We start from the raw sequence: 18,966 nt of genomic DNA on the forward strand, positions 1-18,966 counted from the left end.
TAATGTCTAAATAAATTACATGCCATCTTGGGATGTGCTTCTAAAACTATTTTAAATGTGCCACTAATAATCATTTTAAACTATACTTTGGGTTAAGGAGAAGAATGCCACTCGGTGTTGTTCTCCGAAGAAAACTAAGCATTTATAGCTTTGATAATGGACATAAAAATGTTTCGTAAGCTGAAAAAGACCATTAACAAATATTATGTACAAATGTACTCTGTTAATAAGATGCCATGAGGAAGAACATAAATTACCTAATGTGCCAGTTCTGTAGAAAAACAAATTACCAAATCGGTCTTCCTAATAAGGGTTAGGTAGCATACCTAACCAATGGGCAGCTAAATTATTTGTCCAGTTAATCTCAATATTATAGACACTGCTGCTGCTGCTGCTGCTGCTGCTAAGTTGCTTCAGTCGTGTCCGACTCTGTTCGACCCCATAGACAGCAGCCCACCAGGCTCCCCCGTCCCTGGGATTCTCCAGGCAAGAACACTGGAGTGGGTTGCCATTTCCTTCTCCAATGCATGAAAGTGAAAAGTGAAAGTGAAGTCATTCAGTTGTGTCCAATTCTGTGCGACCCCATGGACTGTAGCCTTCCAGGCTCCTTCATCCATGGGATTTTCCAGGCACGAGTACTGGAGTGGGTTGCCATTGCCTTCTCCGATAGACACTGCAGTACTTGTTTAAGTTGGAAAGTTTAATAAAGTATTCACTTACCACATTGCGACAAGAAGCAAAAATATCACTGTACAGAATGGAGCATTCTTTCTTGGCATAAGGAAATTTGTTTTGATGTGCCTCGCAGGGTTTAAATGATTCAACCGGGGTTTCGCACTGTGGAAAAAGTTAAGGGAGAAAAGGAAGTTTTTAATGAGGAAATTTCTGAAGCTGAAACCAGAGTAACCTAATCTGACTTCAACCACTACAATCATATCTAATACATTCTCAGTCTTTTAGACAGACTTTACCGAAAGCACCTGTGCTCAGCCAGCTCATGTTAATAGCATATGTTATTTTTGAAAGTTTAACTAAATTTACTATTAAAACTATGACAATATTAGAGAGTGAAGTTAAATAATTTTTAAGCTGTCAACTGTAGTGTTACATGACTAAAAATTTTTCATAAGCAAGGTATTCTTTTTCCTTTAATTTTCACACCTTTCATTTCTATCACAAGCCATCCTCTGAGGAGTCACATATACTCAAGCAGCTACAGTTTGCCTCCCAGATACTCAGCAATTGGTCTCTGCCTCTCCTAATCCACCTCCCTCAAACTGGCCTGGAAAAGGTGATCATTGATCTCCTCATTACTAAATATAAAGGCAACTTTTCAGTCTTCGTCTCATCTGATCTCTCCCTGTCTCTGACTCTGTTTAGTACTTTACCCTTCTTACACGGCTCACGTGTTTCTGGTGGCAACATTTTCCGGTGGGTTTCCTCCTGATTCATTTGCTGCTATTCCCCATCCTCATTCCACTTCCCTTCTCTGCAAGGCTTGACCTTCAAGTCTTTAGTTTTTTCATTCTATATGCTTCTCACGCCTTCAGCAGACTCTGCGACCCCATGGACTAGACACAGTCGATGGAATTCTCCAGGCCAGAATACTGGAGTGGGTAGCCTTTTCCTTCTCCAGGGGATCTTCCCAACCCAGGGATCGAACCCAGGTCTCCTGCATTGTGGGCGGATTCTTTACAAGCTGAGCCACAAGGGAAGCCCCCTGTATATAATAGTAACTGCTGAATCCCAAATCTCTTTTCTGAAATCTCCAAACTTGGACATTTCCGTATTTCCATCCCAGATCTCTTTCCTGAAATCTCATTTCCACATAAAATCTCTGTCACTTCTGTCTCAACATATCCTGACCTGTACTTTTCTTTACACCACTGCCTTGTCCCCACTACCCCCTCCCACCAACTTTCCTCTTTGCCCTGTCTTGTGGAAGAGCACCAGTGTCTAACCAGTAATCCAGGAAGACAGGAGACTTTCTAGAATTCTCCAAATCCATCTTTCATTTTGAAATCCTTTCAACAGAGTCTGAAGTTTCAGGTGTCTCTCAAATTTGGACAGTTTTCTAAATCTTCAAAATGTAACATTTCTTAGTTGGATTATAAGCACCTAGCTAGTTAAGAGCCTTCGACTCTAGATCTTAGCACACAAATATTGCAGCCCTGTATTTTGCATTCTAGCCATTCCCTACTTCAGACCATTTATCACAGCCATAATGAATTGCATAAAATTCCTGGAAGGTACCATACTCAGATTATGAACTCCTTATTGCCAAATTCAGACTAAAATTGAAGAAAGTAGGCAAAACCACTAGGCCATTCAGGTATGACTGAAATCAAACCCCTTGTGATTATACACTGGAAGTGACAAATAGATTCAGGGGATTAGACCTGATAGAGTGCCTGAAAAACTATGGAGAGAGGTTTGTAACACTATATAGGAGGCGGTGATCAAAACCATCCCCAAGAAAAAGAAATTCAAAGGGGAAAATGTTTGTCTGAGAAAGCCTTATAGCTAGCAGAGGAGAGAAGAGAAGCTAAAGGCAAAGGAGAAAAGGAAAGACACACCCATCTGACTGCAAAGTTCCAAAGAACAGCAAGGAGAGATAAGAAAACCTTCCTAAGTGATCCATGAAAAGAAATAGAGGAAACAATAGAATGGGAAAGACTAGAGATCTCTTCAAGAAAATTAGAGATAGCAAGGAAACATTTCATGCAAAGTTGGGTGCAATAAAGAACAGAAACAGTATGAACCTAACAGAAGCAGAAGGTATTAAGAGGTGGCAAGAATACACAGAGGAACTGTACAAAAATGATCTTCATGACCCAGATCACCACACTGATGCGACCAATCACCTAGAGCCAGACATCCTTGAGTGTGAAGTCAAGTGGGCCTTAGGAAGCATCACTACGAACAAAGCTAGTGGAAGAGATGGAATTCCAGCTGAGCTATTTCAAATCCTAAAAGATGATGCTGTGAAAGTGCTGCACTCACTATGCCAGCAAATTTGGAAAACTCAGCAGCAGCCACAGGACTGGAAAAGGTCAGTTTTCATTCCAGTCCCAAAGAAGGGTAATGACAAAGAATGCTCAAACTACCACACAATTTTACTCACTATATATGCTAGCAAGTAATGCTCAAAATTCTCCAAGTTAGGCTTCAATAGTACGTGAACCAAGAACTTCCAGATGTTCAAACTGGGTTTAGAAAAGGCAGAGGAATGAGAGATCAAATTGCCAACATCTGTTGGATCATAGAGAAAGCAAGAGAGTTCCAGAAAAAAACATCTACTTCTGCTTCATTGACTACCCTAAAGCCTTTGACTGTGTGGATCACAACAAACTGGAAAACTCTTAAAGAGAAGGGGATACCGGACCACCTTACCTGCCTCCTGTGAAATCAGTATACAGAACAAGAAGAAACAGTTAGAACCAGACATAGAACAATGGACTGGTTCAAAATTGGGAAAGGAGTATGTCAAGACTGTATGTTGTTACCCTGTTTATTTAACTTCTATGCAGAGTCCAGCATATGAAATGCCAGGCTGGATGACTCACAAGCTGGAATCAAGATTATGGGGAGAAATATCGATAACTTCAGATATGCAGATGATACCATCCTTATGCAAGAAAGCAAAGAGGAACTAAATAGCCTCTTGATGATGGTGAAAGAGGAGCATGAAAAAGCTGGCTTAAAACTCAACATTCAAAAAACGAAGATCATGGCATCCATCACTTCATGGCATATAGATGGGGTAACAATGGTAACAGTGACAGATTTTATTTTCTTGGGCTCCAAAATCCCTGCAGATGGTGACTGCAGCCATGGAATTAAGACGTTTGCTCCTTGGAAGAAAAGCTATGACAAACCTAGACAGCAAAATACAGACATTACTTTGCCAACAAAAATGTCTGTCTAGTCAAAGCTATGGTTTTTCTAGTAGTCATGTATGGATGTGAGAGCTGGACCATTAAGAAGGCTGAGTGCTGAAGAATTGATGCTTTTGAACTGTGGTGTTAGAGAAGGCTCTTGAGAGTCCCCTGGACTGCAAGGAAATCCAACCAGTCCATCCTAAAGGAGATCAGCCCTGAATATTCATTGGAAGGACTGATGCTGAAGCTGAAGCTACTTTGGTCACCTGATGTGAAGAACTGACTCTTTAGAAAAGACCCTGATGCTGGGAAAGACTGAAAGCAGAAGGAGAAGGGGACGACAGAGGACAAAATAGTTAGATGGCATAACCGACTCAATGGACGTGAGTTTGAGCAAGCTCCAGGAGATGGTGAAGGACAGGGAATCCTGGCGTGCTGCAGTCCACCAGGCCGCAAATGGTCAGACATGATTGAGCAAAAACAACCACTATGCTCAGGCTTCCCAGAGGGCGCTGCTGCTGCTGCTAAGTTGCGTCAGTTGTGTCCGACTCTGTGCGACCCCAGTGACGGCAGCCCAGCAGGCTCCGCCGTCCCTGGGATTCTCCAGGCGAGTACTGGAGGGGGTTGCCATTGCCCTTTCCCCAGGTGGCGCCAGTGGTAGAGAACCTACCTGCCAATGCAGGAAACGTGAGACATGGGTTCAATCCCTGGCTTGGGAAAATCCCATGCAGGAGGGCATGAGAGCTCACTTCTGTATTCTCGCCTGGAAAATCCCATGGAGAGAGGAGCCTGATGGACTATAGTCCATGGGCTTACAAAGAGTCAGACACAACAGAAGCAACTTAGCACAGAGGCACCACACTCACTCTAGTCTTCCTGATGCCTTCTAAACGGCTGCTCCTTCCTTTGCTGCTACCCTCTTTCCCATCACCTTTGGTTTTATAGTGCCTGTGAGTCTTGGGAGAATCAACTCAATGGCATCTTCCTTTGACCACAAACTCCATGTTGTATACACCTATATCAAAGCACCTGTCTCATAGTGCCATTGTTAACTTTTCTACCTCATCTGCTAAACTAAATTCCCAAGGTCAGTGGCTGTTTTAATCATATTATGTGTTCATATCTCTTGGAAAACATTAAGTGCTAAGCAGAACTTACTGAATGAAATTTTTTTTTTCAGCTTTGTCCATTAGATATAAATGAGTTTAAAATTCTTTGGTCTAAATATTTAAGTCTGATTATAAATTAAGTAGTCCTTAATTCATTTTATATCAAAGAATAAAATCTTTATAATTTTTAATGTAGACCACAATGAAATATACTGCTTAAATTTTACTAAATTGGGTGAATGTTTAACCTCAATCCCCTTTTAATTTTTAAAAGAGATTTAGATATATTAGTAAACTAGGCAAAATAGTAAAACAACTAATCAAATAGTAACCAACCAGGAAATTATAGTTGCAGACTCTGTTTCTAGTTAGAAAAATAGGTTTAAAAAAGAAGAAGAGTAGAACAAATTTCCATTTTGACTGTTTTCTTGGTTCAGCGTTTCTCAGATTGTATCCCATAGAAAACTATTTCTTTGAGAACTGATAAACAAAAACATAAGCTCTGTGTCAGTAAATTTGGGAATTCCTTCAAACACATCCCTCTCCTGAAGGCATATAAGCCTCAAGAAATCCTTCAAAAAAGAAATATGCCTGACTTAATTCATCCTAGCTGCTCCCTAAGGTAGTTGGCTATGAATTCACTCTTTACCCCACCCCACACACAGCCATGTCTGGAGAACAAATGTTAAGAAATTCCTTCTTCATTTATTCATTTCCTTGAGTTGACAAAAGATACATCATTAGAAATACAAATACATTGAAAGAGCATTAGGAAAAGCATGAAATTAGAAGATGAGAATTCGAACATCATCTCTGTGACTTTCTGGATACACAATAGTAAACAAGTAATTTAACCTTCCTACGCCTCAATTTCTTCATCTGTAATATGGAGTCAATACCCTTTATATTAACAGATTGTCACAAGGATTGCATGAGAAATTAAATGTAAAAGCAGTTTGACTTTGTCAACTATAAATTACTACACAAATATTACATTAAATAGTATTACCTAAATAAATTTTCCTGTAAGAATAAAATGTTTTAGTGGATAAGTATACCAGTAAATATTTGTTTTGCTCTAAAATATATATATTCCACTTACCTGTCCTAATGCCCAACTATCTCCAAATACCTGGGCATTTCTCACTTCCAAGTTATTGGATGTAGTCATGTCATTTGAAGTACATTTGTCAAAGTTTCCACATAATCCAGATAATTTGTTCTAAATTAAAAAAAAAAAATTACCATGAAATATTCTATATTCATTTCAACATTTAAGGACTAAAATTTTAAACATCTAAAATAATAAAAATATCTAATAATATTTAATACAGCATTTAATAATAAGCAATTATCAAAACAATGTAAAATATAAATTGAAAAGAACTGTAAAGGATCCAGACTGAGTATTCAACCATTAATGGATAAAACAAACTAGTACATCCATACAACAAGAGTATCACCCAGCAGTAAACAGGGACAAACAATTAATTCATTCAAAAATATGAATGAATCTTGAATGTGTTTCATCAAGCCAAAGAAGCCAGACCCAAAGGACTATATATTGCATGATTTCGTTTATATTGTATCCAGAAAAGGCAAAACTATACAGTGTTTGCCCAGGGTGAAGGGTAAGAAGTAGCCATTGACAATAAAAGGGCAACACAGAAGAAATTTGGAAGCTGACAGATCTGTTCTTTCTAGAACTGTGGTGGTAGATACACAACTCCACGCATTTGTTGAAATTCATAGAACTGCAGATCATAAAAATAAATTATTTTACATTTTTAAAGAATTTTAATGTATGTAAGCTTAAAAATATCCAGAAAATGGAGGAAAAGATGGAACACAAATTGTAATAAATCCAACTGCATTACAAACAATATCATATAATCATGCCGTAGGGAGTGGGAATAAAAGAAGCTGAACTAAGTAACTTTGGAAAACTGGATACTGTAAAGTTGAAGTTGAAAAGAAAGGTATGCAACACTTGGTAAAGTTACTCTTCCCTGGGATCTGAGTTAGTTATTCTAAAAATATAACATCTCTCAAAAGAAAACATCAATCATTTTATTTCCATAAAACATTAAAAAGTCAAATGTAATTTCATTTCTTGTATCTCATTTGGATTGACCTACCAAGCAAGTTGACTTACCTTCCACTGTGGTCCAACTTTGATATGGATGGTTGTCTTTTTATCCCAAAGAATAGTGATGTCTTTCTCTGGAAAGTATACTACCATGTAGTACCCTGCCTTCCACAGCTGATATGTTGGTTTATTTTCCAGAAAAAAACCTGATCGTTTCTTCAGAAAAAGGGAAAAAACATAATAAATAAAAAAATAAACTTCTTATTTTCTCACCAAAATGCAAACATTAATTAAATTAATATCCATCAATAAGTATCTATGTACTAGTGTTTTTGCTTAGCCCTATCTTTCCTTAATTTTATAACAAAAGACAAAACAAATGAATAAAATAGGAAAAACATAAAACTGATAACAAGACACAAACTGGTAGATAGGCTCCAGATAGATAAATGGGCAAAGAGGAAAAGGTATTTCAGTTATACAGAAGAGCAGTCATGGCATGGGATACAGAACATGAGGTGGATGTGTTAGGGGAAGCACCCTGACTGAACCCGCCCACCCTGGCCAGGCACCATAGTAACCATTTGCATGAGCTGTTTTATGACAGGAGGTTCTGGTAAGGAACACGGAACTAATAAGCCTCCACCAACCAGAAGAGTTCGGGAAAGGTCAAAAGGAGACACCACATGTCTGACCACCTCCCAGAATCCTTCTCTCTGGCATCCATCTTGGCTGAACAAGGCATGCACCACCAGGAAGGACTCTGAGTCAGAATGATTGGCTAAGGACAACCCAGAAACTAATCCCATCACCATAAAACCCGAGACTGTGAGCCACATGGTAGAGCTGTACTCCTGGGTTCCTTTACCCTACTGCTCTCCACCCGGGTGCCCTTTCCCAGTAAAATTTCTTGCTTTGTCAGCACATGTGTCTCCTTGGACAATTCATTTCCGAGTGTTAGACAAGAGCCCAGTTTTGGGCCCTGGAAGGGGTCCCCCTTCTTGCAACAGATATACCTGCTAACCCACCAATTCTATAATGATAGTTAATAAATATGATTGAGTACCAAAAATGTCAATGGACATGAATCTGAGCAAACTCCATAAGATAGTGAAGGACAGGAAAGCCTAGTGTGCTGCAGTCCATGGGGCCACAGAGAGTCAGACAGGACTCAGAGACAACAACAACCAAAAATGTATGACTTTGCATAACTGAAAAACATAAGCACAAAATGTGTGTGTGTGTGTCTGTAGAGAGAGAGAAAGAGTTTGTAAGGAGGATGAGGAGATGAATTTCCATCAGTGGAACTTAGGAAGGCTTCTTACAAGAGGTAGGACATATATTATTTATCTGTAAGAGATCATAAGTAGGAAAATAAAAAGGGATGGAAAATAGAATGAGGAAAGAAACCATTGCAAGCAAAGGGAATAAAGGCTTGAGGGGTAGGAAGTTAAAGATTTTTACAGAACTGGAGAAAGCACAGAGAGCTACAGCACGGATTCCATGACAAGCATAGTCTGAGACCCTTTGCCATCAAGTCACCCATTACAGTCAATGGCTGTTATTTCATGTGCAAAATGCCTTCAACAGAGAATTCTGAATAGTAAAGTGACAGACGATGTTTGTGTACTAAAAGAAAATAATGTGTGTGCTAGAAACGATAATAGCAGGGAGAAACTAGAGATGGAATCCATTGGGAAAATTTAGAGTATCTTCAACCTAAAGTAAGAATATGCAATGTTCTTTATGGGTAAGAGCTATACCCTATAAAAGATTATGCTGACTCTAACACTGAAATTAACTCACATAATAATTTTTAAAATACATGGTTAAGTCAAAGTAAATAAAGCAAATTTTTAACTAGAAGCAAAATTTAAATTGTGAAGGAGATATGAAATCCTTTGGTTATTTTTTCTCCCAAGTAATAACAAAAGCATAGTTTGGGAAACCCTGTACTAGAGTGTACATTTTTATAAATCTTTCATAGGGTAAATTAAATAAATTCATATTCACAAGAAGTTTTCAGTCTCCTAGACAACATCATACTTGCAAGTGCTCAGTATATTGTATAGGACAGTATATATTTTGTTAGTGGACTCTACCTAACCTCATTTCTTTCTGCTTCAGGTACCAAGTTGGAGTTATGGGGCAATGCCCTCAGTACCTGTAAGGGTCTGCATTCAACCTGGAGGTATACTTGTGTCCAAGTAAGCAAGGCATTAAGTAATAAAGAAAAAACACTATGGCAGGTCAAGAAAGACTACAAAACAAAGGGAAAAAAAATCCTTGTTTTTATCAAGGGGATATACATTTTCATTTCACTAGGTCCACAAAATGTGGTCTACCAGGGCGCCATATCACTCTCTGCCATAGAATCTATTTTTATCATTTTGATTTCAGCACCTTTTCATCATCTGATTTGTCTTTGGCTTTATTATCTGTCTTCCTCCCTTTGTGAATGTTAGCTCCTAGAAAGATGTACTTTGTCAAGTTTATGGCAGTATCTTCACCTTCTAGATCAAGGGTAACTCACATATTTTTAATACCTTCTTGCACTGGCCTACTTATAGTTCTCAGCTTCCAGCCTGAGCAGCAATAATCAAAGCAAGGAAGTGAAATGTTTGTAGCTTATAGCTCCTTTCCAGTCCATGAAATACTTTATCATGTATTTTCCTATTAAACTTCCCTCAGGCTGGTTGACATATCACTGGAACATAAAATAAATTTTTGGATAAGATTATTGGACTTCCTTCAGATTGGTTTTGTATTAGTTATCCTGATGTAAAAGCACACCCTCTATATTTGTCTGTAGAGCTAAATCCTTCATTTTTATTAGACAGGGCAGTTTGCTACAAGAGAACAGTTCTCTTTGGTCAGAAGGAGATACTATACTTCTTTCTTTTCAGATTAGGAAGCAAAGATGTTTCTTCTTATAAGAATGAAGTATTATGCATTGCCCAAAATAGAGACCTCCACTTCAGAGGAGAATTGCAGCTCTGTAAATAAACTCTAGTGATGTTAGAAAACTAAGTAATAAAAGTGAAGAATTAAAAATTTTAAAATACAGCTTAAATAAACTCATAAGATATTTATATCCTACATACTTGATAAAATCAGAATTGTATATTAATTGAAAAAATAACAGGTTTTTTTTTTTCCTTCCCCTAAGTGAGCAATCCATCTGCCATAAAATAAATGGTGCTTAGTTTCACTTTTGATGTTCAAGAAAAACTATTAAGCAGGGATTTGTTAGGGCCAAACTATTTTTATTATTTTTCTTCATCTTCTTTTATACTTCACAACTGATATGAAGGAAATTCATCAACAGCTCCATTCAGGTGAAACCTGGAAGATGAAAGCTACACAGAGCTGCAATCACCACTTCAAAAATGTGTCAAACAGTCTTTATAAGAGCATTGACTATTTTCAGTTTTTCTTTTCTTAAAAACACATCCTTTTTCTTAGAGAAAACTTTCACTGATAAATGAATATCCAGCTGAAAGCTACCCCAAGCTGCAGTAATTATTTCAAAAAGATGTCAACATGACTTATACAAACTCTGCTTTCCTCAAATCTTGATCACTGCCTGGTTGGTCTCAACATTTCTGACTAGGACATGAGCTCTGATGTAGGGCACCGATTCTCAAATGTTAGTGTACAGAAGAACTTGGGGTACCATTAAAATATTGATTGTCATCAGCTTCAGCCATTCTAATACCTGAGGTGGAGTTCATGAACCAGCTCTTATAATTAATATTCTAGATGATGTGAATGAAGACTTTTTGCAAACCAGACTGAGAAATGCTAATCTAGAAATTCAGAAACAGGCCACTTTTAAAGGCCATATGTCAGATTATGTTGCTTAGTTCCAACATGTCTTCCTTGTAAAGTAAGTTCAAATATATTACACAGCCATCCTATCAACTGCCCCTGTCCCTGAGCTTCCTGCGTGAAAGTCAGTGTGGACACTCCTCCCTGAATCTCTTTGCCTCACCCTGCCTCCACCATCCCCATCTACCTCCACCAAACTAAACTGCTCGAGTTCTCCAAGCATGCCATTTTATCTTTCATCTCTGCTCCTTTTGACATGACTGTTCCTCTGTACTCTCTTTCTATGCTTTCTCCTCACCCGGCTAACACCTGCTCAACCTTTAAAGACTCAGTTCCAATCATTTTCCCCAAAGCATGTCTTCTGAGCCTTCAAAAATAAGGAGGATGAAGGGGAGGAGGAGAGGAATTTCCTGAAATATGTCTTTCATTTAACTCTCATATGAACTTAAGAAGTGGGTTTCATAATCATCCCACATTTACAAATGTGAAAGCTGCAGCTTGGAGGGGTTGCCCAAAGTGACGGAGTTCGCAGGTGACAGAACAGGGGTTCTAAGTGAGTACTAACTGACTCCAAAGGCTATGCTCCTTACAACTACCCTCAACATCCCAAGTTGGCTTAGGTCTTCCTCTTAGGGATGGACCTGCTTTCCTAAGCACACTCCTACCATCGCATAGCACACTGCACAGCCTCATCTACTTGAATGGATCCCTCCACTGAGTACAAGTACCTTAAAGGCAAAGCACAGTGTCTTTTCATTGTTGTGGCCCCAATAATTAACACATATTTTGGTATAAAGTAAACATTTGGAATAAATGAATGAGTGAATGAAATTTATTCATTCTTTCAAATTGCACTGGCTCCAAGTATACAAGAGTGAACAAAGAAAACAGTGGTCTCAATTCTCACAGAACTCATAGACAAATAGAAAAGACAGACCACCACACAAGGAATTTCACCCAAGTGTAATGCACATGCTGACGGGGAGCTTAAGCACATGAGGAGGAGCTCCTTGAAGGAGATGAGACTTGTCACACAAGAGTAGGTTAAAGGGAAAGGTTGATCCAGGTGGGAGCAATGGCATTCACGAATAGTCCGAGGTGAGAGAAAAATATAGAGCATTTGAAGAACTGATAAAAGCTCCAATTTCTGGAACACGGGCTCGAAGCAGAAAGTGATGAGATGCGGCAGGAGAGGTGGCCATTGCCAGATTGGGGAGGCCTTGTAAGGGCAGCGGGAGGTCATCTGAAAGTTTCACAGCACAAGGGTGACAGGAGACGAGACATCCATCTTAGAAAAATCACCCTGGCCGCAGTCTGGCGAGCTGGACCAGAGGGGAAAAACTAAGACTGGAGGCGAGCTTGGATAGCTTGGATCGTGTTGAAATACTCCAGGTAACTGATGGCAAGGAAAGAACTGGCAAATGGAGATGTGGAGTGTAAACAAAAGAGACAAATCGAGTATGATTACTGAAGCCACATAAAATGATGAAGAAAAAAATCAAAATCTAGTAACCACTTGTAAAGAAAAGTACCTCCAACTGCTTCTGTTTCCCTTTCAGTATACTCAGGACAAGTTAAAATGATTTTACAAAAAATAATTCACTAACCTGTTTGTAAGGAGAATCATTCAGGTAAATTTCAGTGGCCCCAACTGCAATCAAAACACTTTTAGAACAAACAATATCGTTGTCAAAGCATTTCTTGTTCTGGGCAATGACAGATATATCTGAATCATCTGTACTCTGAAATGTCAAAAATATTATATTAATATAAATCTATACTATACATAATTTTTACTTATTTTTCATTAAATCTTAAAGAATTCTGAGATTTATAATGAATTGTATTGAAAATGAAATACAATTTACTTCTTAAAAAAATCATTTTGATCTCATAATGTAAAGAATTTAATACAAATATAGCAAGTTAGCTCAATCTTTAAACTTTTATCTATAATATCTCCGCTTCAAATGTTGTTCCCAGAAAGCTTTCTTTCCATTTTATTATTTGTTGTGCTTGTTCAGTTGCTTAGTCATGTCCAACCCTTTGCAACCCCATGAACTGCAGCACGTCAGGCTTCCCTACCCTTCACCATCTCCTGGAGCTTGATCAAACTCATGTCCATTGAGTTGGCAATGCCATCCAACCATCTCATCCTCTGCTGTTCCCTTCTCCTCCTGCCTTCAATCTTTCCCAGCATCGGGGTCTTTTCTAATGAGTTAGCTCTTCACATCACGTGGCCAAAGTATTGGAGCTTCAGCTTCAGCATCAGTCCATCCAATGAATCTTCAGGATTGTATTCCTTTAGGATTGACTGATTTGATCTCCTTGCAGCCCAAGAGACTCTCAAGAGTTGACACCAGCACCACAGTTTGAAAGCATCAATTCTTCACCACTCAGCCTTCTTTATGGTCCAACTCTCACATCCATAAATGGCTATTGGAAAAACCATATATTTGACTATATGGACCTTTGCTGACAAAGTAATGTCTCTGCTTTTTAATATGCTGTCTAGGTTTGACATACCTTTTCTTCCAATGAGCAAGCGTCTTTTAATTTCATGGCTGCAGCCACCATCTGCAGTGATTTTGGAGCCCAAGAAAATTGTGCCATTGTCTGAACATTCTTTGGCATTGCCTTTCTTTAGAATTGGAATGAAAACCGATCTTTTCTAATCATGTAGCCACTGCTGAGTTTTCCAAATTTGCTGACATATTGAGTGTAGCACTTTCACAGCATCATCTTTCAGGATTTGAAACAGCTCAGCTGGAATTCCATCACCTCCACTAGCTTTGTTTGTAGTGAAGCTTCCTAAGGCCCACTTGACTTCGCATTCCAGGATGTCTGGCTCTAAGTGAGTGATCACACCATCGTGGTTATCTAGGTCATTAAGATCTTTGTTTGTATAGTTCTTCTGTGTATTCTTGCCACCTTTTCTTAATATCTTCTGCTTCTGTTAGTTCCATACCGTTTCTGTCCTTTATTGTGCCCATCTTTGCATGAAATGTTTGTTCCCTCTGTATCTCTAATTTTCTTGAAGAGATCTCTAGTCTTTCCCATTCTATTGTTTTCCTCTATTTCTTTGCATTGTTCACTTAGGAAGGCTTTCTTATCCCTCTTTGCTATTTGTTGGAACTTTGCATTCATATGGGTATATCTTTCCTTTTCTCCTTTGCATTTCTTCTTTACTCAGCTATGTGTAAAGCCTCCTCAGACAGCCATTTTGCTTTTTCGCATTTATTTTTCTTGGTGATGGTTTTGATCACTGCCTTCTGTACAATGTTATGAACCTCTGTCCATAGTTCTTCAGGCACTCTGTCTATCAGATCTAATCCTTTGAATCTATTAGTCAGTTTCACTGTATAATCATAATGGATTTGAATTAGGTTGTACCTGAATGGCCTAGTGGTTTTCCCTACTTTCTTCAATTTAAGTCTGAATTTTGCAATAAGGAGTTCACGATCTGAGCCACAGTCAGCTCCTGGTCTTGTTTTTGCTGACTGTATAGAACTTCTCCATCTTTGGCTACAAGAATATAAACCAATTTGATGTTGGTGTTGACCATCCAGTGATGTCCATGTGTAGAGTCATCCCTTGTGTTGTTGGAATCAGTGTTTACTACGACCAGTGCTTTTTTTGACAAAACTCTGTTAGACTTTGCCCTGCCTCATTTTGTACTCCAAGACCAAACTTGCTTGTTACTCCAGATACCTCTTGACTCCTTATTTTTGCATTCCAGTCCCCTATAATGAAAAGGACATCTTTTGGGGGTATTAGATATAGAAGATCTTGTAAGTCTTCATAGAACTTTTCAACTTCAGCTTTTTTAGCACTACTGGTTGGGGCATAGACTTGGATTACTGTGATATTGAATGGTTTGCCTTGGAAATGAACCGAGATCATTCTGTCATTTTTGAGATTGCATGCATGTTCTGCATTTCAGACTCTTTATTGACTATGAGGGCTACTCCATTTCTTCTAAGGGATTCTTGCCCACAGGAGTAGATACAATGGTCATCTGAGTTAAATTCGCCCATCCAGTCCATTTTAGTTCACTGATTCCTAAAATGTTGATGCTCACTCTTGCCATCTCCTGTTCGACCACATCCAATTTATCTTGATTCATGGACCTAACATGCCAGGTTCCTATGCAAGATTGTTCTTTACAGCACTGGACTTTACTTTCACCATCAGACACATCCACAACTGGGCATTGTTTCCACTTTGGCTTAACCATTTCATTCCTTCTGGAGCTATTTCTTCTCTCTTCTCCAGTACAGGGCACCTATTGACCTAGGGAGTTCATCTTTCAATGTCATATCTTTTTGCTTTTTCATACTTTTCATTTATCATTACAGCTCAAATTTATCAACCAGTTTCTTCCCATCAAATATCCAATAAGATATGTCACTTAAGGAAAATTTAAGAGAGATGTCTTTCATTTAGACAATATCTTTTGTTGTATTTCAAGGAGTTCTCTGGCTAAATAATTTGCCTAAAGATAAAATCAAAATAAGTATAAAACTTTGATATTATGTTAGTAAATAAAATAATGCATATGAGGGCTTACTTTGAACTTTACATGCATGATCTCATTTAAGTCTTGTCACAATTCTTGAATTACATATTATCTCCATTTTATAGATAAAGAAACAGAAGTTAAGGATTAAATGAATGTCCAAAGTCACTTTGCTAAATAAGAACAGAGTTCAAAACCCTGTTTTTTCTTAATGCCACTTCTAGAGAAATTAGGAAGCGTTTAGAAATGGTTGAGGAGAAAATTCAATTGTAGGTTATAGGGAATGTTTAGTCTCAGAGAATGTTATGTAATCTCTCACACTCTAAATCTAACCTGCTCGCCATCTCCTCATCCTCACCCACCTTCAGTTACTCCCCTCTCCCATCCACCAAGAACTCACTCTCTGGAAACACGGTTTCTGATTTTGTATCCCATTTTCATGAATTGGTTTCAATAGTTCTGTAGATCCTGGAAGTTCATTGTAAAAGATTGTTTTGAGTATGTGTAATTTTCTAGGAAGAAAGGCCATGGTTTTCATTACATCTTTGAAGTGGTCCTTATCGCTATGAATGTTAAAGCCCCATTGCTCTGAGTCCTTCCGCTAACTTGTGGAAGGTGGGATATCACAGAAAGGAAAGTGACAATTCTTTCAAATGTCTGGAAATCATATAGGTCTTGATATAAATTCTGCATACTTAGTTTTTTTATATCACCAACAATATGAATACTAGCACAACATATTTCTTGGTTTGGCCAAATTCTGTCTTATTAGTAATGACTATAACATGTTGCCCAGAAGACAGGTTTACAATGAATGCTGTTGACAGAGTAATGAACGTGTTCCTTTGTGACCCAATTTTCCTTACTTCATAGGAACTGAGAACTTCTTCTTCTTAAACAATTCTTTTCGAAAGTATTGCCTAAATTTTGAAAAGGAGAATAATAAGGGTCATTAAGATGATGATGGCATTGTATTACTCAAAAAAAAATGATGCCATACTTTTCTGCCCTTATGAATGATTTTCAAAGAAATATATATATAATTCAGGGTTTTGCTTGGCTCTTCCTCTCTGTTGCTGTTATTCAGTCAGTCAGGCATGTCTGACCCTTTGTGACCCCATGAACTGCAGCACACCAGGCTTCCCTATCTTTCACTATCTCCCTAAGTTTCCTCAAACTCATGTCCATTGAATCAGTGATGGCATCCAATCATCTCATCCACTGCCATCCCCTTCTCCTCCTGCGTTCAATCTTTCCAGGCATCAGGGTCTTTTGCAATGAGTCAGTTCTTCCCATCTGGTGGCCAGAGTATTGGAGTTTCAGCTTCAGCATCAGTCCTTCCAGTGCATATTCAGGATTGATTTCCTTTAGGATTGACTGGTTTGATCTCCTTGCAGTCCAAGGGACTCTCAAGAGTCTTCTCCAGCACCACAGTTTGAAAACATCAATTCTTTGGCTCTCGGCCTTCTTTATGCTCCAACTCTCACATCCATACATGACTACTGGAAAAACCAAGCTTTGACTATAAGGACCTTTGTCAGCAAGGGTTATTAGATTAAGGGATCTGAAAAGCTGGCTGCAAGGTTTTCTATTGCCATTACATTTCTATTACTATTAATTAAAGTGCCTCAGTATTAGCTTTAGTCTGTATATTAACTCAGAAATGCCAAGAAGTAGTCTATATTGTATGGTCTGCCTGGTAATATCATGTTATGTTGACAGTAACTTGAAACAATATCAATTCCTATGAGCCATATTTCTCCAATTTCCATTTCTAATATATTTCAAGCTAATATTAGGCTTGAAGATAATGCTACAGAGTTGCTAAGCAACACAGTAAGAAATGATTACAAAACTAGAGTAAAAAGGTCAAGATCCATGTGCCACATGGATTTCTCAAAACTTCTGTTTAGGTACTGAAGATATTGATAGAGAATATTCTTCCAAGTGATTCTGAACTATAAAACATCAGTACCTCTCAAGGTAATATATTATTTTACTTGACATGTCAGTTTAAGACTTGCCATAGTCCCAGCCCCTTTGAAGGGTAACTATACCACAGAAAGGCTGCTGATACAGCAGCCTCCAACAGCCATGCTTTATGTTCCACAGATGAATGGCCTCAAAGCAGCACTTTCTTTGATGGGCCAAGAGACTGTATTGTTCTCACACACACAAAGACAACTCTAGCCAATTAGATTATCTCTCACACTTGACCCAAAAGGAAGGGACAGGAAGCAAAAAATCATATGCTTATTTTTAAAAAGAAATGCTTACATCTCAACTCTACAATGTGTTTTGATCTTTAATTTGTTCTTTACTTTTATCATTTTCTTTTTCACTTACTTATAGCCCCTGAATATACATTTACTAGTTAATTCCATCATCTCTTTCATAACCTCTGAAAGGCAGAAAATATTTTTATTTTATGGGGAATAAATTTTATTTACAGTGAAATTTTCATATAATGTTTACATGCTACTTCTTTTTCTCTCTTTTGAAGTGGCACACTGTTTTATAATTACTGTGCCATTAATTTTCATTTTACTCTTATGTGACAGAGAAAGCTCCATCTAGATCTTTATATTTGCTTAAATAGAATGTAACGATTTCCTTTGACTTCTTTTCCTCTCTGTTTTCATTTCCCTAGATAGACAGACAGATGGATGCTGAATAGATAAATACATGTACACACATACAAATACATACAGGTCTACCCATCAAGATATTATGAGATTACAGGCAACTAAGAATCTTTTCTTTTTTTAAACTAAGAATCTTATAGAGGAGACAGACATGAAAATATGGAACTTGTGAGATCTAGTATTTTAAGAAAGAGCCCACCGGAAAAGACTGAAGAAGGGTCAGAGACAAAGACCAGAAGAGGCAGCAGAAATACCTCAGAGAATACCAAGCAAGAACTACTTCCATAAAGGAAGATAAGCATTAAAAAGTTTCAACTGGATTTTGCAAATGTCATCATTAATTTTTACAGTTGCAATTTTATATGAATCTTGTGATTTGGTGATCTAGACTCTCTCACACCAGTCTAAATTTTGAAGGAGGCAAGACTCATATCTAGGTTGCACATCCTTTACTTCACTTTTCAGCATAGGTCCTGACACACAGAAATCACACAGAAAAATAATGGTATGAAAAATGATACAAGGTATAAACATTTGAGAGCAATATTAGAAGGGTTTTCAGAGACAAGGAGAGCACCAAACGTTTGCGGTATCAACCGAACAGAATGCTGAAAAATCAAATCCAGAACAAGTTACAGGAAGAAAACTAGGAGGGACTGGGGCTTGTCATAGATAATGGAAGCAAAGTTTGACTCTGAAATCTGGGAGTTGGAATATTAAATTTCTCACTTTTGCTGAAAACACCCAATGTTCTCTTTCTCTGAGCTTATAGCACAGGTCAAGTTGCTGTTTGCTTTCTCAACTCTTTTTACTCTTAAAAAACTTTTACCTCAGGAAATACAATGATGACTTTGTCATAAGTTTGCTGCAATATATGTAAAAAATAATGGGC

General features: G+C 38.0%; 1 protein-coding gene across 1 annotated transcript in view; it reads right to left on the minus strand.

Moving 5' to 3' along the window:
* The window catches only part of OTOGL (otogelin like), a 168,976-nt gene that overhangs the window by 70,965 nt on the left and 79,045 nt on the right, over positions 1-18,966 (minus strand). The window contains exons 24-27 of the mRNA XM_040233978.1: positions 12,518-12,652; positions 7,146-7,295; positions 6,093-6,212; positions 721-837 (exon numbers count right to left, since the gene is read on the minus strand). Coding sequence (XP_040089912.1) covers positions 721-837; positions 6,093-6,212; positions 7,146-7,295; positions 12,518-12,652 — 522 coding nt within the window. The remainder of the gene's footprint in view (positions 1-720; positions 838-6,092; positions 6,213-7,145; positions 7,296-12,517; positions 12,653-18,966) is intronic.

The sequence above is a fragment of the Oryx dammah genome, unplaced genomic scaffold (genome assembly GCF_014754425.2).
Source record: "Oryx dammah isolate SB20612 unplaced genomic scaffold, SCBI_Odam_1.1 HiC_scaffold_29, whole genome shotgun sequence".
Lineage (NCBI taxonomy): Eukaryota > Metazoa > Chordata > Mammalia > Artiodactyla > Bovidae > Oryx > Oryx dammah.